The 24,817-nt window shown below is 37.0% G+C and overlaps 1 protein-coding gene and 1 pseudogene across 3 annotated transcripts in view; one reads left to right on the forward strand and one right to left on the reverse strand.

Annotated features, from left to right (window-relative positions):
* The window catches only part of Chm (CHM Rab escort protein), a 251,328-nt gene that overhangs the window by 205,688 nt on the left and 20,823 nt on the right, over nt 1-24,817 (reverse strand). For all 3 annotated transcript variants that reach the window (XR_015445585.1, XM_087196648.1, XM_004868870.3), the window contains exon 2: nt 20,143-20,209. Coding sequence is in view for 2 of the 3 variants with exons in the window: in XM_087196648.1 (XP_087052774.1) it covers nt 20,143-20,209 (67 nt within the window). In the remaining variant the exon portion in view is untranslated. The remainder of the gene's footprint in view (nt 1-20,142; nt 20,210-24,817) is intronic.
* Nucleotides 7,507-8,029, forward strand: LOC101696984 (PRELI domain containing protein 3B pseudogene; annotated as a pseudogene).

The following is a 24,817-nucleotide window of genomic DNA, read 5'->3' on the forward strand; positions in this document are numbered from 1 at the left end:
GTGAAAGAGATGTCTGATATTCCATGGTTTGCTGATGATGAGGTTTACGGAAATGGGAATGCTGGAGTGGGTTTGTCATGTTCATCCTAATCAGCCACAATGGAATGATGCAGAAAATGTACCCTTCACTAACACCTTGAGAAACAGATTCCTTAAAAGAGCACTGACATTCCTGAAGAACACGTCATTGCTCTTCTCTGTATGTGAGACCTTAAAGTGAGGACTGTGGATACTCAGCTGGGAAACTTAGGGGCAATGGGTTTAATTGAATCCCAGAGTGGCAGGGATCAAATGGCAACACTTAATCACCAAAAGCAAGGTGCACATACTATAATGGACAGCAGAGGCAGAACAATGATCAGAATGCTTTGACACATGTAGATCTATGGCATTGGCTAATTAGCTACAGTCTTCCCAAAACTGAAATAGGAAGCCTATAAAATTTTTACATTTATATAATTGAAAAAAATTAATGGTAAATGAGTGGAAACCTACTTCAAATTATAGTAACAGGGAATCACAGCCCTGCAACTACTTCCTGGGTTTGACCCAGTTAATAGACCCAGAACCCCTTGAATGAAGAGGAGGCCAGGTCCCCTTCAGGACACTGGTGCACTACCAAAAATTTATATAGTAAATTATTCTCCCATCCTTCCCCAAAGGGACCTAAGGCCTTTTACCAGAGTAACTACTGGAGGAAGGGAAATGATCAGACATGTCAGGCATGACTGGACACCAGTTCTGAACTAATGCTGATTACAGGGGATCCAAAATGTCATTGCGGCCCTCCACTAAGAGCAGGGGCCTATAGAATTCAGGTGATCAATGGAGTTTTAGCAAAGATCTGACTCACAGTGGGTCCAGTATGTCCTGAAGTCAATTTTGTAGTCATTTCCATTGTTCTAAAATGTATAATTGGGACTTGGCAGAATCCTCACATTGGTTCCTTATCCTGTAGTGTGACAGTTACTATGGCTGGAAAGGCCAAAGGGAAGCCATTAGAGTTGCCTGTGCCTGGTAAAATAGTAAACCAAAAACAGTATCACATCCCTAGAGGGATTGCAGAGATTAGTGCCATTATCAAGGACTTGAAGGATGCAGAGGTGGTGGTCCCTCCCACATTGTCATTTAATTCTCTCATTTGGCCTGCTCAGAAGAAGAATGGATCCTGGAAAATTACAGTAGATTACTATAAGCTGAATCAAGTGGTGATTCCAATTGCAGCTGCTGTACAGATGTGGTTTCCTTGCTTGAGCAGATTAACACATCTCCTGGTACTTGGTGTGCAGCTACTGATTTGGTAAATACCATCTTCTCCATAGTTATCCAGAAGGCCCATCAGAAACAATCTGCTTTCAGCTGTCAAGGCCAGCAATACATCTTCACTGTCCTATTTCAGATTATATTAACTCTCCAGCCCTGTGTCACAACTTAGTTCCCAGGAATGTTTATCACCTTTCTATTCTACAAGGTATCACACTGGTCCATTACACTGATACTATGCTAATTGGACCAAGTGAACATGAGGTAGCAACCACTCGGATTTGTTAGTAAAGCATCTGTGAGCCAGATGGTGCAAAATAAATCCAACTAAAATTCAAGGTCCTTCTACCTCAGTGAAATTTCTAGGAGTCCAGGTGTGGGATATATAGAAACCCCTTCTAAGGTACAAGATTTGTTGCATCTGGCTCCCCCTACAACCAAAAGAGGCACGATGCCTGGTGGGCCTGTTTAGGTTTTAGAGGCAACATTCTTCACTTCGGTGTTTTACTGCAGCCCATTTACTGACTGATTTGGAAAGTTACTAGTTTTCAGTGGGGCCCAGAGCAAGAGAAGGCTCTGCAACAGGTCCAGTCTTCCGTACAGGCTGCTCTGCCAGTAGGGACATAAGTTTCAGTGGTAAATGGGGATGCTGTTTGGAGTCTCAGGCAGGCCCCTATAGGTGAACTGCAGTAGAGGCCTTTAGGATTTTGGAGCAAGACTCTGCCATCATCTGTAGACAACTACTCTCCCTTTGAAAGAGTTTTGGCTTACTACTGGGTCATAGGAGAAACTGAACGCTTGACCATGGGACACCACATTACCTTGCAACCTTATCCAACATGAAAACATGAGCTGGGTATTATCTGAAACACCGAGTCATAAAGTTGGACATGCACAGCAATAGTACATCATTAAATGGAAATGTTATATACATGATCAAGCCAGAGAAGGTCCAGAAGGAACAAGTTACATGAAGAAGTTACAGATGCCCATGCTCCTTCTACTACACTGCTTTCTGTCTCCCAGCACACACCTATGGCCTCCTAGGGTGTACCATATGATCAGCTGTCAGAGCAAGAAAAGGCCAGGGCCTGGTTTATGGATTGTTCTGCACATTATGCAGGCACCACCCACAAGTGAACAGCTGCAGCATTATAGCCCCTTTCCACAACATCCCTGAAGGACAGTAGGGAAGGGAAATCTTCACCATGGGAAGAACTCTGCGCAGTATTCCTGGCAGTACATTTTGCCTGGAAGGAAAATGGTCAGATGTGTGACTATACCATATATCGAATTATGGGCTATAGCTAATGGTCTGGCTAGATGGACAGGAAGCTGGAAGGAACATGACTGGAAAATTGGTGACAAAGATATTTGGGGAAGAGGTATGTGGACAGACCTCTCCATATGGGCAAAGGATATAAAAATATTTGTACCAGATGTAAATGTTCACCAAAAAGTGTCCTCAGCAAAAGAGGACATTAACAATCAAGTGGATAGGATGACTCATTCTATAAATAACAGTCAAACTCTTCAGCAATATTTGTTGGTACCCAATAGGCTCACGAACTGAGAGGCCATGGTGGCAGGGATAGAGGTTATGCATGGTCTCAGCAACATGGACTCCCAACCATCAAGACTGATCTGGCTCTAGTCACTGCTGAATGCCCAATATGTTTGCAGCAGAGCCCAACAATGAATTCCTGATATCTCACCACTGCGCAGGGTGATCAGCCAGTGACACGGTGGCAGGTTGATTATATTGTACTGTTTATACCACAGAAAGGACTGTGTTTTGTCTTATTATCATAGACACTTATTCTGGATATAGATTTGCCTTCCCTGCATGTAGTGCTTCTGCCAAAACTACCACCTGTGGACTCACAGAATGCCTTATCCATCATCACAGAATTCCACACAGCATTGCCTCTGACCAAGAAACACATTTTACAGCCAAAAAACTGGGGCAATGGACTCACATTCATGGAATTCACTTGGCTTACCATGTTCCTCACCATCTAGAAGTAGCTAGATAGAAATGTAGAATGGTCTTTTGAAGATAATAGTTACAGAACCAGCTAAGTGGTAACAGCTTGCTGGGTTGGGGCAATGTCCTTCAAAAGGCTGTATATGCTTTGAATCAGCATCCACTATATGGTCCTGTGTCTCTCATAGCCAGGATTCATGGGTCCAGGAATCAAGGGGTGGAAGCAGGGATGGTATCACTATTACCCCTAGTGATCCACTAGCAAAATTTTTGGTTCCTATTCCCACAACCTTATGGTTTGCTGACTTACAAGTCATAGTTCCAGAGGAGGAAAGACTTGTTCCTGGAAGCACAACAATGATATCATTAAATTGGAAGCTAAGACTTCCCTTAGACATTTTGGTCTCCTCATGCCTCTGAGTAAACAAGTTTAAAAGGGAGTTAGAGTGTTGACAGGGGTAACTGACCTAGATTATCAAGGGAAAATTGAACTATTACTCCACAATGGAGGAAAGGAAGAATATACTTGGAGTGCATGAGACAGTGTTACCATGCTAATATTATGGTCAATGAGAAACTACAACAACCCAATCTAGGCAGGAAGACAAGTGGTCCAAAACCTTCAGGAATGAAGGCATGAGCCACCCCACCAGGGAAGAACCAAGACCTGCTGAGTGCTTGCAGAAGACCAAGTGAATACAAAATGGATAGTAGAAGGTACTCCGAAATACCAACTATGACCCTGTGATCAGTTATAGACATGAGGATTTTAATTGTAATAGTTCTCTCCTAATATGCTTGCTATGTAATATGCAGATTTCATGTTCGTTCTTCAATATTGCTAAAGCTATTTAATAATGCTCAGGTTATGAAATGCTAAAAGAGTATCATCCAAAGAAAACTTTCCTTCTATTCTCAGAGGGATTTAATTCATTTCCATTTGTACGCAGGATAGTCGTAACATGTTAGGCATAATTATGAACTTGTCTTAAGATCAGGAGACTGTGGTTTAAGGAAATGTGTCTGCTTGTCAAGTTGACAGGTTTGACAGTTTGTGTCAACTTGAGTAAAAAATACCCAACTAAACCGGATCAGCATATTTCTGGGTGTGGCTGAAGGGATTTACTGAAGACAGAAAACTCACCCTGAGTGTCAGTGACAGCAATCACTCAAGCACCTTCAGTCATCTCAATTTTGAAAAAGTGGCCAATAACAATGGACAAAAAATAGCTTCTTTAACAAATGGTTCTTGGAAAACTGGTCATTCATATGAATAAATCCAAATCATATCTTTTACTCTTTACTAAATTCAAATCAAAATGAATCAAAAGACTTAGATATAAAAAATAATTATCTGCTAGAAGATAAAGGAAAACACCTGAAAATATGAGTTGCAAGAGAAAAATGTGGCATGTCTAAATAAAAAATTCTATTACAAAAAGACATTGTCCAATGCCACTCAAAATACTCCCCTTCACTTAAAACATTTATGCTATTATTTGTGCTACTTTCTGAAGCAATTCTCTAGGTCTTTTGTGTCTTCAGTTGCACTGTCCTACTACGCTAATGTCCTCAATCAATTAAATCACAGTGGTACGTTGGTTCACAAAAACTTGTTTGTGAAAAACTTGATTCAAAAACAGGAGCATTTGGCAAAATTTTGTTTTTGATTGTGAACTCTGCATCAAGTGACACACACAACTGCGGCTACCTTTCTTGCTCGAATATAAACATGGCTATCTTTCCCAGAATTGTGGAACAAATTTAAGTTTATGAACTGAGGTACCTCAGTTGTCAAACTCAATTTGTTCCAAATTCATGCTTTTCCTCTATCTTAAAGGTTTTCTAAAACTACAGTACTCTGAAGGTGATGAAAGTTGACATCAAAAAACGGATAGATAACCCCTGTTCCTGAATAGGCAGAACTAAAATTGTGAAAATAGCCACACTTCCAAAACTGACATATAGATTTAATGCAATCTTAATCAAAATACCAATAGCATTCCTCACAGAACCAAAAAAAGAACAATCCTAAAATTCATATGGACTCAGAAGAGTCTCAGAATAGCAAAAACAATCCTGGGCAATAAGAGCAAAGCAGCAGGTATCACAATCCTGACTATCAAGTTATATTACAAAACTATAGTGAAAAAATAAAATGGTACTGGCACAAAAACAGACATGTGGATCAAAGGGAATAGAATAAAGGAAGTGGAAACAACCTCAGGCACATTCAACCATCTGGCCTTTAAGAAAAGGGGCAAAAGCATATGCTGAAAGAAAAGTAGCATCTGTAAGAAATACTACTGAGACAATTAGCTATCCACATGAAGAACATTAAATGTAAACTCATATCTCTCACAATTTTCTAAATTAAAATCAAAGTTCATCTAAGATCTAAATATTAAAATGGAAACAATCTGTCAGACAATAGGAAAAACTTTTTAAGACACAGGCATAGGCAAGAGCTATCTGACCAGAACTACAACTCCACAAGAAATAACATCAATCAACACACAGGATTAAATTGAAAATCTTCTGAACAGCAAAAGAAAGAACCAACAAAGTGAAGAGACAACCTACAGAAGGGGAAGGAAAATTATGCCAGCTATTCCTTGGACAGAGGGCTAATATTAAAATATATACAGAACTGAAAAAAATTAGGATCCCAAAATAAAATACACAATCAAAACATGGGTGACTGAAATGGATATTTCTCAGAAAAATAAATGGCCAATAAATACATGAAAAAATGTTTAATATATCTGGCCAGTAGAGAAATGCAAGTTAAACAACACTGACTCCAGAAAGAATGGTGTACTCCAGAAAGAATGGCTTACTTACAGAAAGAGTAGCTTATTCCAGAAAGAATGGCTTTCTTATTCTTACTCCAGAAAGAATGGCTACCATCAGGAAATCAAATACCAACAAATGCTGGGAAGTCTGTGGAGAAATAGGAATCTTTCTACACTGCTGGTGGGAATGTAAACTAAAACAACTACTAGAAATCAATATGGACATTCCTCTCAACCCAGCAATACTCCTCCTGGGTATCTTCCGAAATGAGTTGAAGACATAATATTACAATAAAATACGCATATCTTGGAAGTGGCCTGTATGCCCATCAACAGATGAATGGATTAAAAAAGTGGCATTTATACACACTCTGTTATAAAGGATAATTTTGAGTCATTTGTGGGAAAATAGATGTACCTTGGTACTATAATATTAAGTGAAATAAAGAAGACATGCTAGTTTAAATATCATATGGTTTCTCTTTTATGGGAAACTCAAAGGATAAATAAAGAGCAAAATAAAAGATAGGAAGAGTAAAACCTTGGATTGCAAATAACTTGTTCTGCAAGTCTTCAAGACAAGCAAACATTTCCAATAAATTTTAACTTGATAAACAAGTGATGTCTTGCAAGTTGTATGTAGTATGAAAATCACAGGATCACAATTGAGCCAATGGTGCTCATATCCATGCCCCCCTTGCTGTGGGATTGTGGGTGATCATCTCCCAAGAGCAAGAGGTTGATCTCCCAAGAGGGAGATCAAGTCTACACAGGGGGAGGAGAAAGATGGAGGAAACTCTCACTTCAAATGAGATTAGAAAGGTATGTAAAATGTGGGAAATTGCAAAATTTTGTACAAAAGCACCACCCAAATAAAGCTGTGGCAATGAGCAATGAATCTGTTTATGACAATGAAATGTCACATTTCCACAAAATCCTAAAATGGAGGCAAAAGCAAGTGTCATTGGACAGGTTCCTTGTTAAAGTTCCACAGAAAGAAAAAGATTCCATTGACCCAATAGATAGCCGTGATTCTGTTAATGATAGTGAAAGTCATCCTACACAATAACCCTCCTCTCTCTTCTCTTCCTCACACCAACCACAAAGGTTTTCAAACACAAGTACAAATAGATTTCTATTGCTTTATATTTTTTATTTTATTATTTTGTATTATATTTCAGTATTGTAATTATTTTTATATGAATATTTCTGGGTTGTGGAACATAACCTCTGAGTTTCCATTATTTTTTATGGGGACATTTGCTTTGCATTATAAGCATGTTTCTGGAACAAATTATGCATACAAACCAAGGTTTTACTCTAATAGGAAACACAGAGACAGATCTTTTTAAAAAGTAAAGGATTCCTCATTGTCCCCTAGCGCGAAGTGAACATGGAGCAGGCTGCTGGCACCTTGAAGATCTGGACTTCGGAGCACGTATTTGACCACCCTGGGAAACTGTAACAACAGCTGTGATGCAGAAATACCCAAACCCAATGAACCCCAGTGTGGTTGGAGCTCATGTGCAGGACAGACATATAGATCCCTCTGGAAAGCGGCACTGCCACAGACTTCTCAGCACAGAGTGGGGACTGCATTCCATTGTGAAGTCTATTATTGGTGCAGCAAGAACCAAAACATGTGCAAGAACATTCTGTAGTTTATCCTGCAGAGAAAACAATGGAACTTAAATCAACTAATATTTCATTTACAAATATGGTTTCAGTAGATGAGAGACTTATATATAAACCACATCCTCAGGACCCAGAAAAAACCGTTTTGACTCAGGAAGCCATAACCATGGTGAAAGGAGTCAGCCTCAGCAGTTACCTTGAAGGACTGATGGTAAGCACAGTATCTTCCAATGCTAATAAAGGCCAAGAAGCAATGGAATGGGTAATACATAAATTAAATGCCGAGATTGAAGAATTGGCAGCTTTGGCAAGAGGAAGCATGGCAGCGGCTGCATTTGCAGAGAAATGATAAAAAAAGTTGGTACACAGCACCAGGTCCCCCAGGTCTCTCCAAGCTGACAGTATATTTATTTGTTCATTAAAAAACACAACTAGGGACCAGGGATTTAGCTCAGTGGAGCTGCCGCCTGCCTCGCAAGCACCAAGTCCCAAGCTCAATCCCCGGTACCAAAAAAAGAAGAACTACATAGTTGCAAAAGACATTAATTTGTATTTGCATAAAATAACTTGCTTTGCTAAAAACCACAGTGTTTTGATTTGGTACTTAAATGATATTTCTGGAGTGAAAATTACCACTGAAGTAATAATAACTCCAACAAAAATAATATTTTATTGTATTAAAAAGTACAGCATTGGTTTGCCAAAAGTTTTGTAACTTAGTAAAGGGATTACCTTCCTTGGGTTTGTACTTTATGACAGCACACTATACCATGGGCAGGTTATGCTAACTAAAAAAATAAAGTCATTACCACAGTTTTGCAGCACTCTTGAACTGAACACGTAACACTTAAACAGAAGAACAGCTGTTCACATCTTTTAGCATGTCACATTTGCTTAACTTATAAATTGCCGTGTGTCAAAATCATGGTTTTGTAATTGCTAAGGAGTGATATGTCAAGTTATTTCAATATAATTATTTTTTGAGATAACTGTGACCACAAAACATTTTTACATGAGGAGCTGTACATCATTTGAAATTAATCAAATGATGTCTTGATCTGAAGCATAAATTTCAGTTACTTAATGTTTTTAATAATATGGTGCCACGGTGGGGGGGTGGGGGCATTGGGGAAGAAAATTAAGTACCAAACAGGGGAAATGGAATGGTCTACACTAAATAAACTGCACCGCTGGTTTTATTTATCGGAAATTCTTCTTTTGGATAGCAGAGTGGCTACAAGTGGAAAACAATCCAGAAAATGTATTTTATTTAGTATTTTGTACTGGGCAGTTAACCACTAAATGATATCTTTGGTACTTGGAAGTGTTATATGCAATTTTTGTTAGAAGGTCATTAGCTTTTGCCTTTATTTTACAGAGCTTAATATGATCAAATTTTAGTTGGGTTTCCTCTAAAGAACCAGTTAATACATATAAACCACAGAAACAGTACCAAACTTTTAAAATTAGTGTTTTTCTACTTAAAATATTATGTGGCTTATGAATTCTTAGGACATTTGTAAATTATGTTAAATTCTGATAAAGTTTGTTATTTTTTGTAACCCAAAATGGTTTTTACAACTAAAATACTATTTCAGCTAAAAAAAAGTGCTAAGTACATATTAATATTTGACAAAAAGAGACTTGTAAATTTGTGTAAATTATACTTGTTCTAAAAAAGGTATAATGCCTATCGATAAATTATTTCTAAACCAACCTTTATCACATCCTTCATTGGATTTTTTTACTCTGATCTAATGATAAAACATCTATAAATTTTCACTTTCCAATGCTTCTACTAAACTATAAACAGGTTCACAGTTCATTGAAAAGGACTAAACTGGAATAAGGTGTTGAATTACAGCTATTAAGCATCTCATCCTATTTAATATTAAGATGAACTTAAAGAACTGAAATGGCTTTCGTTAATAAAGACTTTCTTTTAACCATAATAAAAAAAAAAGTAAAGGAGACCAAGAGATGGAAGGAGGGGGGAAGGAGAAGAAAAGGGGGCATTAAAAAGTTAAGATGTATTATGTACATATACTAACCCCCATGATGAATATATTATGTATTGTGAACATTTATTAATAAAAAAAAATTTTTTTTTTTTTGGTACCGGGGATTGAACTCAGGACCTCATGCTGCTGAGCTAAATCCCCGGCCCAGTAAAAATAAAAATTTAAAAAGGATATATGACCACAGTGATACAAGCATACCCATGTTTCTGGCAACAAAATTCATAATAGTTAAATTATGGAAACAGTCTAGGTTCCTATCAACAGACGAATAGAGAGAAGAGAGAGACTAAAACAGAGAGAGAGACACAGAGACACAGAAAGAGACAAGAGTATCACTGGGCTGCAAAGGGAGATGAATTTGAGTCATTTGCATGAAAATGGATGGATCTTGAAACCATATTATTAAGTAAAATAAATCAGACAGAGTTAAAGTTCCTATTGTTTCTCTTATGTTAGAAAACTAAGATAAAAATAATTTAAAGAGTAAAATAAAGAAGAAACAGGGAGGTTAATTTTCTGGAGATGGGGAAAGCTAACCAGGAAAGAGAAGAGTGGGAAGGAGTTCAAAAATAATCAAGATATGATTATAATATCAATTGATAGATAAATGATATATAAAATGAATGTAATTATTACATATTACAAGCTTATATGAATTAATAAAAACACTATGAGATTTTCTCAAAAAATTAAAAATGGAACCAGGCATGGTGGCACATACCAGGTTGACGCAGCAATGACTTGTCTCAAAAAAAACATTATAAAAGGAACTACAATATGATCCAGCAGTCCCATTCATAGGTATTTATCTAAAAGAATTGAAATCGGGATCCCAAAAAGTTATTTGCATTCCCATATTCATAGCAGCATTATTCACAAGAGCCAAAAAGTGCAAGCAACCCAACTGTCCGACAATAAATGAATGGATACATAAAATATGGTCTATATAAAGTGGGATATTATTCACCCTTAAAAAGGAAACACAATCCTGCAATATGTGACAAAAAAGAGCCCCAAGGACACTGAGCTAAGTAAAATAAGCCAGTAACAGAAAGATAAATAAATACTATGATTCACTTACATGAGGTGGCTAAAGTAGTCAAATACAAGGTGACATAAAGTAGATTAATAGTTGCTAGGAGCTGAGGCTGAGGGAGTGAAGAATGCCAAATTATTATTTATTATTATTAGTTATTTTTTTATTTAACTACAGTGTTTCAGTGGGAGATCTTAATACCCCACTTTCATAAAAAGATAGATCAACTAAACAAAAAAATCAATAAACATCAGAGCTAAACCACATACTTGAACATATGGACTTAATAGATATCTACAGAGTATTCCAATCCACTACAAGAGAGTATACATTCTTTTCTGCAGCACACAGTACTTTTTCCAAAACAAACCACATACTAGTCCACAAAACCTACTTAAATACAATGGTACCTTGGTTCACAAACTTAGTTCTCTCCACAATTCTGGTCACAAACTGAACTGAATAAGAACTAGATATGAACCAAATTAAATTTTCCCTTAAAGTCAATACAATCTAACCACTGAATTTGATCTGGTTCTTGTCCAACTTGATTTGTGACCAAAATCGTGGAAAGAGTCAGGTTTGTGAACTGAGGTACCACTGTATGAAAGAATTGAAACTATTCCATGTGTACTATCAGACCACTGTGCAATGAAAATAGAAATCAATGACAAAAGAAATCACAGAAAAGGCAGAAGTACCTAAATCATTAACAGTACACTCCTAAACAACCAATGGGTCACAGAAGAAATAAATATATTTAAAATTTTCTGGAAGTTAATGACAATGCCTATAAACTCACTGAAACCTCTGGGACACTAAATAAACATTTCTTTGAAAAACATATAAATGGTCAACAATTATATGAAGAAATGCTCACAATCACTCATCATCAAACAACACAAGTCAAAACCCCAATGAGGTATCACCTTATTCCAGTAAGAATGGCTATTATCAAAAATATTAAAAATAACAAGTGCTAATGAGGATTTGAAGAAAAGGAAACCACTACACATTATTAAAGAGACCCTACATTAGTAAAGCCATTACTGAAAACAGTATAGTTTTCTCAAAATATAGAACTACCGTTTGATCATTATCCAAAGGAAATCAGTATGTCAAAGAGAAATCTACACTCCCGTGATTATACAGTACTATTCACAATGGCCAAGAAATTAAAATAACCAAAGTGTCCATCAACTAATGCAGAAAGAAAATCTGAAAGGAATACTATTAACCCACAAAATGAGAATAAAACCCTATCATTTGCAACAACACAAATTGAACTGGAGATAATTATAGTAAGTGAAATAAGGCAAGCACAGAAAAATAAGTGCCGCAAGAATAGAATAGTTAGCACCAGGGGCTAAGAAGAAAGAGTACAGGGCAGGGAACAAAGGGGAAAGGTTGATTAATAGATGCATAGTTAGAAGTTCTAGTGTGTTATGACCCAGTAGGGTGACTATAGATGACAATAATGTATTGTTTCCTTTAAAGAGATTGAAGAAAAGATTTTGAGTGTTTTCTATGAAAAAAACGTTAGAGGACATAAATATGCTTAACTTGATTTAAACATTACACAAGTTACGCATGTATCAAAGCATCACATGCCACCCCATTAGTATGTACAATTTTTAGGTTTTATTTATCAGCTAAAGATTAATTAAAAATAAAAATCTTTTTAAAAAGATCTAGGAGAATCTCTAATTTTATTTATATATATATATATATATATATATATATACACACACACACATATACCTAATACACACACACACACACACATCTAAACTCAAAAGCTATCAGAAATGAGAATCTACGACAGGAAAAAAAAGTTCTGTCACTCTGAAATGTTATCTTAGGTAAGTTTTAAGGTTTTAAGTCAATCACATTATGCAGCTATGCCAGTTAATCTTAACTGTCAAATACATTTAGAGACTACTAAAGAGGTTTGTGGATCACAGGGGCAAAATACTAATCAGTGGACTCCACTGATGTTCACAGCTAAATGTACTATTAGGAGGTGGAGCTCAGAGCAGGTGAGTCGCTGGGTGGGATACCTTTGGAGTACATAACACTGCAGCTCTTCCTGCATGTTCTGCTTCCCAACCACCACTGTTATGCTTTATAGCTAGATGTCTTCCCAAGGCCTCATGCACTCACAGGTTGGGCTTTTGGGAGGTGACTGGATCAGTGGGGCATGATGCTAATCAGTAAATTAGTCCACAGATGAGTTTATAGCTAAATGTAAGGTTGAGAGGCAAAGCCTGATCAGAGGGCCTGGGTCAAAGAACATCCACAGCTCTGAGGAGGAAAGGTTTTAGTTCACAGTCTGTAAGGTTTCAGTCCACAGTCAGCTGCCTTCAAGGCAGGGACACATGATAGAGAAACAATTCATGGCATGGTAGCAGGAAACACAGAACCAGATCATGAGGAGAGGAAAGGAGATATACTCTTCCAAGCAACATCCCCTGTGATCCACCGGCTCTAACTAGGCTTCAACTCCCAACATCATATTTAGCAATAAAGTCACCAGTGGACTGATCCACTGACCAATATCACGCCCTCAAGATCTAATAAGTTCCCAAAAGCCCAATGAATGATCACATGAGGCTTGTGGGGATCAGATAGATATAAGCCATAACATTCTGCCCCTGGCCTCTACATGTGTATGTCATGCCTGGGCTGAATGAAACCTTCACAGCAAACATGCCATTCTCAGCAAACAGGCTGCCCTTAACAAACAGAACGGATGGCCATGAAGCAACTTTAGGACAAAATATATAATCTCCCAGCTCTGAAGAGTCCAGTATTTTATACACACCTGTGGTGAGCATCCTTGGACCCTCAATCATAAACATTCCACTCCAGATCATAGCCCCCTTCTAAAACCTTATAAAAACCTAATTTCCCTCCAAGCTAGCTGCTGAAATCTTTCTCTGATTTCAGTCTCTGCTTGTACCCAGACAATAACAAAGCTTTTATTACTCACAAAAAGCCTGTGTTCAAGTGGCCTCTTGTGCATCATCTGTAATAGTGCATCTCTTCACAAAAAGTCCATTTAGTCCATCTCTAAGAGTTACCAAGGCTTAAAAGTTAACAAGTAACCCAGACTTAACAATTCAGTACAACAGTTCTTGGACTGAAAAGTCCAAGTCCAAAGTCTCTTTTGAGATTTAAGGCAAACTGTTAGCTATGAGCCTCTGTAAAAATCAAAAGGAAGTTAAACAGTGCCAATATATAAAGGCATCAGTGAAACATTCCCATTCTAAAAGGGAAAAACAGGGGATAGAAAGAAATAGGACCAAACCAAGACCAAATTCCAGCAGGGAAAACATTAAACCCTGTAGCTCTGTGCCTAGGACCCAAGGCAAGACATGGCAAAAGGTAAGCTCCAACATCTGGGGCAGCCCTGGCCCCTACAGCACTGCCAGTGGTTTTAGCCCTCACAGCTTCTCTCTTGGTCCAGCTTTGTGCACTACTTGCAGCTTTCCTCAGATATTCCAAGTTCCTGACTTTTCCAGTATCCTGGGGTCTCCAAAGCACTTTTGGCTTCACACTCATAGCTTCATGGACTGCGCTCTAAGGGACATACTGCCTGGCCTCCCAGGCCTCTTTCTGAAATCTGGGTGGAAGCCTCCCTGTTGTCACAACTCTTGTATTCTGCGTGCTTTAAAACCAGCACCACATGGATGACACCAAGGTCTGCTGCAAGCTGGAGCAGTAGCTGAGCCCTTTTGTATCTTGCTGGTGGTCGCAAAGGCCTCTTGAGTGCCAGGATGGCTGAGCTTGGTAAACTGATTCCCTAGAAATCAACTCCCTAGGCAGCCCTTCTTCAACAGAGTACCCTGGGGCTTTCTTCAAGTAAATTCTTTCAGCCTTGCACCCCTGAGCCAATGAAGGGAAGGATCTTGCTTTTTCCTGGGAGGGCCTCAAGCCATTTTTCCTATTGTCCTGCTGTACAGTTCTTGGTTTCTTTTTAGTGCTAATATTTTCAGTAAAAAGGTTCTGTTTTGCTCCATCTCAAGAGGCCCCCAGAAAAGGATTCCTTTCTGGTAAAACTCAAACCTTAAAATCATTAAGCTGTGCCTCTTGCTCTTGATTCTTAAGTACAGCGAGCTATCAGCCCCCAACAGTAGATATGCCACAATCTCAACATTAGACTGCCTTGAAATTTCCTCCACCAGTTTAACTGGTCCCCTGTTCTTAACCTCAGTATCCCTCAAAGACACAGAACAGGAGCAAATTATAGAAAAATTTTCTGTCAGAGCATAACACAAATGTCGTGGAGTACAACTACCAACAGAGTTCTTGTTCCCAACTGAAGTCTCCTGAGCTCAGGCTTTCTATATGCTTTTTTATCAGCATTCTGGTCTTCTGAGCTTTAACTAGAATCTCCCATCAAGCTCAGCTTTTTGCATTCCGAGGCTGCTTCTTCAGCTGGCATTCCCAAACCTTTCCAAACATCTCGCACAAACCAGTTCCAAAGGCTTCTGAACCACATGGTCAAGTATAGACACAGCAACAACCCTACATCTGTGGTACCAAAATCTGTCTTACTTCCCTCATTGGTGGGACACAGTACCCAACACCTACAACTTAAAAGAGGAAAGCTTATTTTGACTCAGGTTGTAGAGCTTTCAATCCATAGTGAGTTGGCTTCAAGGCAAGGTAGCATGGCAGAATGAGATCCAGGCCCCCCGTGACCCACCTCTGACCAGATTCAACTCCCTATATCACATTTAGCTATAAATGCATCAGTGAACTAATCCACTGATGAGTATCATACCCCATGATCCAATCAAGCTCCAAAAGCCCAACATATGATCACATGAGATTTCAGCAGGAACATTCACATATAAACAATAAAAAAGCAGATGTCTCTGTTATTCCTCCCTTGATCTTCCTCTCATTGCTGACTACCACAACCTGAACTGCATCTCCTCTGCCATTTTGCCCTGCCTTGAAGTTATTGGAATGTGGACTGAAACTTCTAAAAACTCTGAGCAGAAATAAATCTATTCTCATATAAGCTGTGTGTAACAGGTACTGTGTCCGAGCAACAAAGGAAGTCACTAAGACAGACTTTTGGTACCAGAGAAATGTGGTCTTTGCTGTGGTCTTTGTTACCTGACCATGTGGTTCAGAAGCCTTTGGAACTGGATTGCATGAGGAGTTTGGAAAGGTTTGGAGATGCCAGCTGGAGAAAGAGCCCTAAAATGCTGTAAGCCAAGCTTTATGGGATATTGTGGGCAGAGTTTAGATGATGAGAATGTTGACAGTAATGCACTTGATAAAGACCTGGCTCAAGATGTTTTAGTAGAAAAGGTCTTTCTTGGCAGTTGGACTCCAAGCCATGTTATGTTATGCTCTGGAAGAAAAGCTGTCTGCATTTTGCTCATGTCTGGAGGCTTTGTGAAAGACAGATTAAGCGCAGCAGACTAACCTGGCAGAGGAAATTTCAAGACAGTCCAACATTCATGTGTTTTCGTGTCTACTATTGGGGGCTTTTAGCTAGTTCAATCTGGAGAATCAAGAGCAAAAGGCACAGCTGAATGATTTTAAAAGTTTTGAGTTTGGCTAAAAAGTAAGCACCAATAGAGTCCTGCAAAGATGAAACACGGGAGAGCTTTGTTGCTGAAAAAATCAACATTAAAAAGAAGGCAAGTACTTTGGAACAGGACAATAGGAAAACTGGCTTAAGGGCATGTGAGGAACTGTACAGGATCCACTTTTCACAGGTTCAAAATTGAAAAATTAAAAGACTATGCTTTGATAAGAGAGCTCCAGCATACTCTGTTGGAGAAAGCCTGCTTAAGGAATTGATTCCCTTAGATTCAGTTCACCACACTCAGCCACTCAGGCACTTGGAAGGTTCTGCAAACAACAGCAAGATGCAAAGTGTTCAGCTACTGCTCCAGCTGACAGCAGAACTTGGCAACATCCACATGGTGCTGGTTTTACATGCACACAGAATGCAAAAATCATGGGGACAGGGAGACTTCTGCCCAGATTTCAGAAGAAGGTCTGGGAGGCCAGGCAGTGTGTTCCTGAGAGCAAAGTGCATAAAGCTGTATGAAGCCAAATGTGCTGTGGAGATCTGAGGATCCTGGAAAAGCCAAGAACATGGAATCTCTGAGGATATTCCAAGCAGTAAGTAGTGTACAAAGCTGGATCAAGAGAGAAGCCATGACGGTTAAAACCACCAGCAATATCATAGGGGCTGGGATTCGCAAGCCATTTGGAGTTCATCTCACTACAACTTTCCCTGGCTGCTTTATATGATCTAGGACTTAATGATTTCCCTGTTGTATTTCTGCCTTGCTTTGATCCATTCCTTTCTATCCTCCAACTTCTACCTTTTGGAATGGGAATGTTTACCCTATGCCTTTTTATGTTAGAAGTTTTTAACTTTCTTTTTTACTTTTACAGGGGCTCAAAGAAAAGAGTTTGCCTTAAATCTCAAAAGAGACTTTGGACTTTGACTTTTCAACAATGCTGCAACTGTTAGTAGTTTGGTAACTCTTAGAGATGAATTAAATACATTTTCACAAAGACATGTCCATAAGACTTTTGGGGTCCAGGGGTGAAATGTTACAGTTTGTATCTAGATGTCCTCCCAAAGCCTCATGCACTCACAAGTAGGACTTTTGGGAGGTTATTGGATCATGGGGGCATGATACTCCTCAGTGGACTAGTCCACTGATGAGTTTAGAGCTAAACGTGATATTCACAGTTGAAGCCTGGTTTGAGAGGATGGGTCACTGGTGGCATGGCTTGGAAAGATATAACTCCTTCCCTCCTCCCTTGATTTCTATCTGCTTCTTGACTGCCATGCCTTTAGCTGCTGCTCCTCAGCCATGCAATTCTGCTTTGGAGCTTCTGTCTATGTAAAGAAGTTCTACAAACTGTGAGCTAAAATAAACTTCTCCTTTAAGCTGTGGGTGCCAGGTATTGTGTCCCAGAAACAAGAGAAGTGACTGAGAAGGCCATGAAGTAAGAAGATTTACCACCCCCTTGGCCTGCCAAGTTGATGTTACTGCCTTGGAGCCAGACAACCATGAAATGAAAACTCTGTATTTCTGAACCAAGTTAAACTTTTTCTCCCTTAAGCTGTGACTGTCAGGTATTTTGTCCCAGTGACAGGATACACAAAACTTAATTGAGTAGATGTTATCACAGCAAGAGCTAACTTAAATTTCTAATCAAGTTTTATTTTTAGCATATCAGTAGACTCTATATATTTTTTTAAATAAGTCTTCATTCTGAGAAGACTTCAGGTTTTGGAATAAGAAAATAAAATAAATTTAAATCTAAAGTTAGACATGTACTAGCTACCTAGGTAAAATTCAAAAACTCACTTAACCAGGGCCAGGGATTTAGCTCAGTGGTTTCGCCACCTGCTGCGCAAGCGCAATGACCCAAGTTGGATCCCTGGTACCAAAAAAAAAAAAAAACTCACTTAACCTCTCTATGTCATTTATTACATTTGGATAATAGCACCTACATTTAGTTGACTAGGGTAGAAATTACATAACACATGTAATAAAACTAATGTGTTAACTAGTATAAACCATGATTTAAAATTAACTTTTACAATTATTATAGACAGTTAAGTTAGATGAAAATATTATAGCCAGTCAGACAGGGCTAGGCCCTTGAAGAAGTCAATGCAGAAGATAAGAACATATTATAACTATGGCTGGAGGAGCATTCATTGAAGGCCAGGCCTCAAGATAAAGATAAAATGATATACCTACATATTTCCCAAGACATAAAGGATAATAATTGATATTCTAAATAGGTATCAGTCACCTTGGGTAGGAGACCAAGACCTCATGACCTATCCCTTCCAGGAAAGGTCCCTGACCTATGGCTTCTAGGAAAGGTCCTTGTTCTCTCCATGTACATTTATTACATGAGTTGCTTCCCCATTGGATGGATATAACCTAAGGTACTATACTTTTAATCTTATTGGTTAACCACAGTTTGCCCCACCTTTATGCTCACCTTGTAATTTTGTACCCATCTCATGATTTGGTCTATAAAACTTCTATGAGAAGTGAGCTCGTGGGCAACTCACTTTCCGGACTCCCTCCTGTACCTCTCAGGCAGGAGCTGTCTATTCCTCAATAAATATTTCCCACTCTTAAATCTCCACTATTCCTAGAATTCGTTCAATTTAAAAAAACACAAACTTGGCATATCAGACATCTAACAAGTTCAGAGTTATATTTCCCCTATATTATTTAGAGGCCCTATATCATCCCTATATCACTATCACTCTATCTTTAAGACATTCACAAAAAATATTTTAGTATGAAGCTTAAATTAACAAAAGTCATCAGAAATAAATTTAAGCTTATACTTTTATTAAAGCTTTTAAAAATAATGGCCCACACCTGGATTTTTAATGTAGCAAACTTTTTGGCATATGAATTCATATTACATAAAGACTGAATTGAGACAATCATACAAGTAGTTCTACATACCATAATGAAAGAGAATTCCAAAGGTGGGCCTGAATCTAATTTAGCAATTCCATCTAATAACTGAGAAATTAACAAGCTTTCAAAACAAAATTAGGGTTACATGTAAATTAATGCCACTTTTTAGATTCCTACATATTCATAATGGGACAATTTATGAAAAGGCATTATAAACTATGGCAAATCTAATGATACTTCATTTTCTGGCATTCTGTAAATTATTAAGTCACTTAATATTTAACAGAAAATAGAAAATCTATTTATTCTTTCTCTTCTTTGCTTATTCAATGAACAATTAATGTAACAAGATACAGTGGTCAGAAGCCCTAAATACATAGGTAGAAGATTAGAAGTTTGTTTTGGGAGGTGATGTGGGCATAGAGATTTAAACTATGCTTTATTTCACACTTCTGTCTTCCATTAACTTCCTTTTATCATCACTTTTAAGGGAAAACATAATCCTGGATATTTTTTCTAGTTAAGATTTTTCTAAGTTTAAATTTTGATGATCCTTAAAAAAAAGCCACATACTCCTACCTGTTAGCTAAATTTTACAACAATCAAATATGAAGCCTATAATACAGAGCACATTTGAGTTTCATATATTCATACATATATATAAGTGAAAGGGCAGATGTGAAGTTTCCAAGCCTCTTGGAGAATTATTTAAATATCAAAATCACTCATGAGAAAATTAAAATGATACATCTGGTTTATTCTCAAAAGAAACAGGCCCCATTCCAAATAATACAATAGAAAAACTTATATGTTATATATTTCACATATTGTTGGTAAAAATTAAATAACTGCAGTTTCTTTTCTACCTTAAGTTTTTATACATATGCATGTTTAATTACATTTTAAACTTCTATAGAGTATTCAGGAAGCATTAAATGCTACCATTCATAAGACTTACGAATCAACATGCAGAACCCTCTGGCCACTCCTTGAACATGCAGCTGCAAAGATGGATTCAGGCAAACCTATAAAAACACATACCTATATCATTTAGAATGTAGAAATATATATGTACATATATATTTTACATAAAATTTTCAAGTCATGCTATCATTGTATAGAATCACTGAACAAAAAGAATTTTGCTTGTTCAAAATTACACTTTGTAGGGCCTGGGATTTAGCTCAGTGGTTCTGCCTCGCAAGCGCAAGGACCTGAGTTCCATCCTGGGTACCAAAAAAAAAAAAAAAAAATTACACTTTGTATTAATTACACTGTTAGAGGTTCCTTAAACATATACCACTGCTACTGAAATTTTTGTGTAGATGTTTTAAGAGACAAAATTTAAATTTTTTCACCTGAAAATTAACATAAATGAGCAACTATAAGAGTACTGTTTATATAAATCTGATGTTTTCAAGTGCATTGAAAGATAAGAATCTGTATTATGTATTCTAGAAATGAAAATAAAAAGTTATAGAGTGGAAAATGGAACTCAGATCTAACTCCAAAGCTACAATGCCTCTAAGGGCATTTTTTGGTTTAAGAAATATGGTCAGGTGTGGTGGTACGTGCCTGAAATCTCAGCACTCGAGAGGCTGAGACTGGAGAATCACTGTGAGTACAAGGCCACCCTGAACTACATAACAAGATCCTGTCTCAAAAAAAAAAAAGAAAAGATGAAAGCTAGTTTAAAAGGAGGCCATTTATAAGAAATAATACTTTGCTTTTGGTCAGTAAAGCAACACTCTGTCTTAAAAAACAAAGAAAAAATAAGATAGAGAGTTTAATACAATTCTGTAGAGCTACCACAACCATGCAACATCCCGATCCTCTTGTACTTTTACCTAGTAGAAAAAAAATTGCACTACTGTTTTGGCAAGAGTTTAAACTATACACAAAAATCAAGGATTTCAGGAAAAGATAATTATCTTTTTCATATAGAAAAAGTAATATGCACATGGAAGCAAGTGAAATAATCTCTAGTTAAAAACCACATTAAACACAAGGTCTAGCTGCCTTCAGGGAAGAACTACTTTTCTAGGATTGAACACTGGGTATATGTTTGGTTCCAAAAAAAAAAAGTTCTGATGCAATGTACTGAATATAACCATTAAATATCAATCATTGGAAACAAGCCATCACAAATTTCTAATATTCACTTTGTATACAGTTCAAGAAAACAAAATGAAAATTTTTAGGGCAGAGACAAATAGGAGGAATAAAGCTTTACACTGTTAAGCAAACAAAGTTCTTCACTTAGAACTATTCTAATATCTTTTATCCTAAGATTATCTGAACTTTTTGCCACACTTTAATTTCCTTATTACATAATGTAATCATTAGGTACTTTAAAAGCTGATAAGCAACTTAGTTAAAAGGACAACAGCAGGGCAGGGGATTTAGCTCAGTGGTTCCAAGGCCTGCCTCGAAAGCACAAGGTCCAGAGTTAGATCCCCTCACACCAAAACAAACAAACAAACAAACAAACAAAAAAAGGACAACAGCAAAGAAAAATTTGGAAAGCAGAATTAGTATATTAAAGATTAATGCTCTTTGTATAATAATGAGACCATTAGTAATAGTCCTTAAAATTACAGGATTTTATGCTTCCCACCACGTTTTAACACATATCATTTATTTTTTGTAATCCTGGGAAACAGTATTACCCATGTAAGGAAACAGATTCTAGCATGTTGCTAAATATGTATCAAGTAATTCAGTATCTCCAACTGAAATTACCATGGTAAGTCACTACATCCAACTTGGACATAGCTTTGAGAATGAGGATTTAAGGGCAGTACAAGGAAAACAATGAAATGAGCAGTTTCAATTGACTGACCTAGACTTCAGTCTTTCTTTTATTGGTTAACTACTTGCACAACCTCAGCTAAGTCACTTGGCTTCTCTGAGTCTCTGATGCTCTATCCATCAATAGGAATATTACCATCTACCTCATAGGATTCTTTAGTTGTTAGTAGGGGTATTTACCTTATGAACTCTATCTGCTTTTATTACCCTTTAAAATATATATTAGAAGCACTATACTTTTATCTAACACTACTGCAAACACCAATTTCAATAGCAGTCAATAATATTACTCTCTTCTATTTGGCCCCAAATAGCTGTTATTTTGGATAGACAGATATGTATGTGGATACTTCCATGCCTGCAATCAATTCTGTCAGAATTCAGGTCTCGGCTGATAAAGCAAAGCCAAGAATGGATTACAATACTTGAGTCCAAGTTATATAAAACCAAAAGGACTATCATTTGTGTTTTTCTCCAATACTTTCATCCAGACACCCCTACAGGTTTGTGAAACAAATAGGTTATTCCAATGTTAAACAGAAAGGGCTTATAATCTTCGTGATTAAAAGAACAAACAATGCAGTTAGCAATGTCTTTCTGGCCAAGATTACATATTTCTTCCCATTCATTCAATAAACAGTTCTTTGAGCATGGAAAGCACAGATTCCCTATAACTACATGCTAAAGAAAACAAATGGAAAAAGAGAAAAAGGGAGGAAGGGGAGAGGGAAGGCAGAACAGAGCAGACTGCTATAGGCAGTGAGAAAAAAAAAAAAGATCAAGTAAATTATCCTAGCCTAACAGATCCCAGTCTAAAGAACAAAATTTAGAAATTAAAATAATTAGTATATTTCAACCTGTTATAGGAAAACAATGCAAGAAAACACTCCCACCACAGACAGAAGTACTGCAAAGCTCCAGAGAACAAAAGAGAAACAGCTAGGTCTTTCAGGATCTCCAACAACCTAAATTTAAGAATGTAGAAAGAAAAGGAAAAATGCAAGGGAGCATTCTTAAGGCAAAGAGTAAAGTTAAGGAGACCAGAAGGTGAGGCTTTAAAAAAAAAAAGAGTACATCCACCTACTTCACTTAGCATAATGTTTGCAAGGGTCATTTATGTTGCATCATAGTATTTCATTACTTTTCGTTAATTACCAAGTAACATTCCATTATATGGGTATGCCAGATTTTCTTTACCCATTCTTCTGTTAATGGACATTTAAGTTGTTCTCACATCTTAACTACTATGAATATTGCTGCAACAAACATAAAACAGGGCACAGAATGACAAATATTGCATGATTCTACCTATATAAGGTACCTAAAATAGATAAATATATGGACAGTAGAATGGTGGTTGTCACGGGTTTTCAGGAAAAAGAAATAGAAAGTTGTTAATCAAGGGGCATAAGTATCAGTTATGCAAGATGTATAAGATCTAGAGATCTGTTGTACAATACTGTAGCTATAGTGACCACTGTATTGTACACTTGAAAATTAAGAGGGTAAATTTCATGTTAAATGTTCTTACTACAATACAACAAAATTTTAAAAATAAAAGAATGGTTAAAACCAAATTGTGGAGTTTGAACTTGAACATTTAAGAAGTGAAGTCTTAAAAAGGATTTTAACCATAACAGCATAGTAAAATCAATGTTTCAGAAAAAAATAAAACAACCTCACATCACAGCACAGAAAATAAGCTTGCATAAAACTGAAGGCTTAAGTTTTTAAAAAACTTCCTATTTAGGAAAAAGTAACACAATTGTCTTTTGACAATTTAATAAAATGACTGCTTGCTTTGTTTAAACTAGTATTTATAAGCTCAACTTTAATAACATTTGAACCTTTGATTAAATACAAAACTTCTTTTAATAACTTAAAAAAGTTAACATCTGAATCATTACTCAAATTCACAAAACATCCCTATATGGCATTTATATGAAATATAAATATCCTTATAATGAATTATACAATTCCTCCCTCGAGGAAAAGCCAGACATGAGCTAGAAATAGATAACCTAGATGAAGGTGAAATCCCACACAGCATTCAATGGGAAACACTGTATAAAATGTGTGAGCACATATATACAAGTATATTTTCAGCTGTTAAATGGGGCTAATAATATACTTCTTTATCCCCATTTAAGGAAGGACGGTCCATAATGATATGAAACACCTTATAAAATGCTTCCTGGTAGGTCACTGACATTTGATAAATACTAGTTCTCTTCCTTCCACATCCTACTCCTTCAATAAGTTCAGATATTTGAAAGAAATAAAGGCTATCACTTGTTTACCAATTAGGTATATTCAAAAATGTAATAATTTAAAATCATTTTTAAAGTCTTTATAATATACATACTATAAAAGCTCATCAACTACTGGCTATCATTTAAGCTTTTCATATTGAACATTATTATTAAATTAGAAAGGCTATACCAAAGAACTTTCTCTGCCATAGCAGTCCATGAAACTGTAATTCTGATGCACAATCGGCAACACTGACAGTCAAGTCATTTTATTAAGAAGGTAAATATAAGGTATGAAAATAGCATTTCATAAGAGGTGTGATAGAAGAAACTGAGGTTTGGTTCATCACACCCTTCCCTGTTGAGGTTTTGTGATAAACCTGGCAACTACAAATAAAATATATCACAAGAATACCATTATGTATGGTCCCAGCTTTCATTATTTTCTAAAACCTGTCTGGTAAAATAAAGATGTTTCATTATCAAATGAAAGAAGTAGACTAAAATCAAAGAAAAATGGTAGGAAATTAACACTTTCAAGAATCTTACCTACAATATTTTATAGAAATG

Source organism: Heterocephalus glaber, unplaced genomic scaffold (assembly GCF_053883595.1).
Source record: "Heterocephalus glaber isolate CG9 unplaced genomic scaffold, H.glaber_assembly_v1.0 deba00001613, whole genome shotgun sequence".
NCBI classification, from domain to species: Eukaryota; Metazoa; Chordata; class Mammalia; order Rodentia; family Bathyergidae; genus Heterocephalus; species Heterocephalus glaber.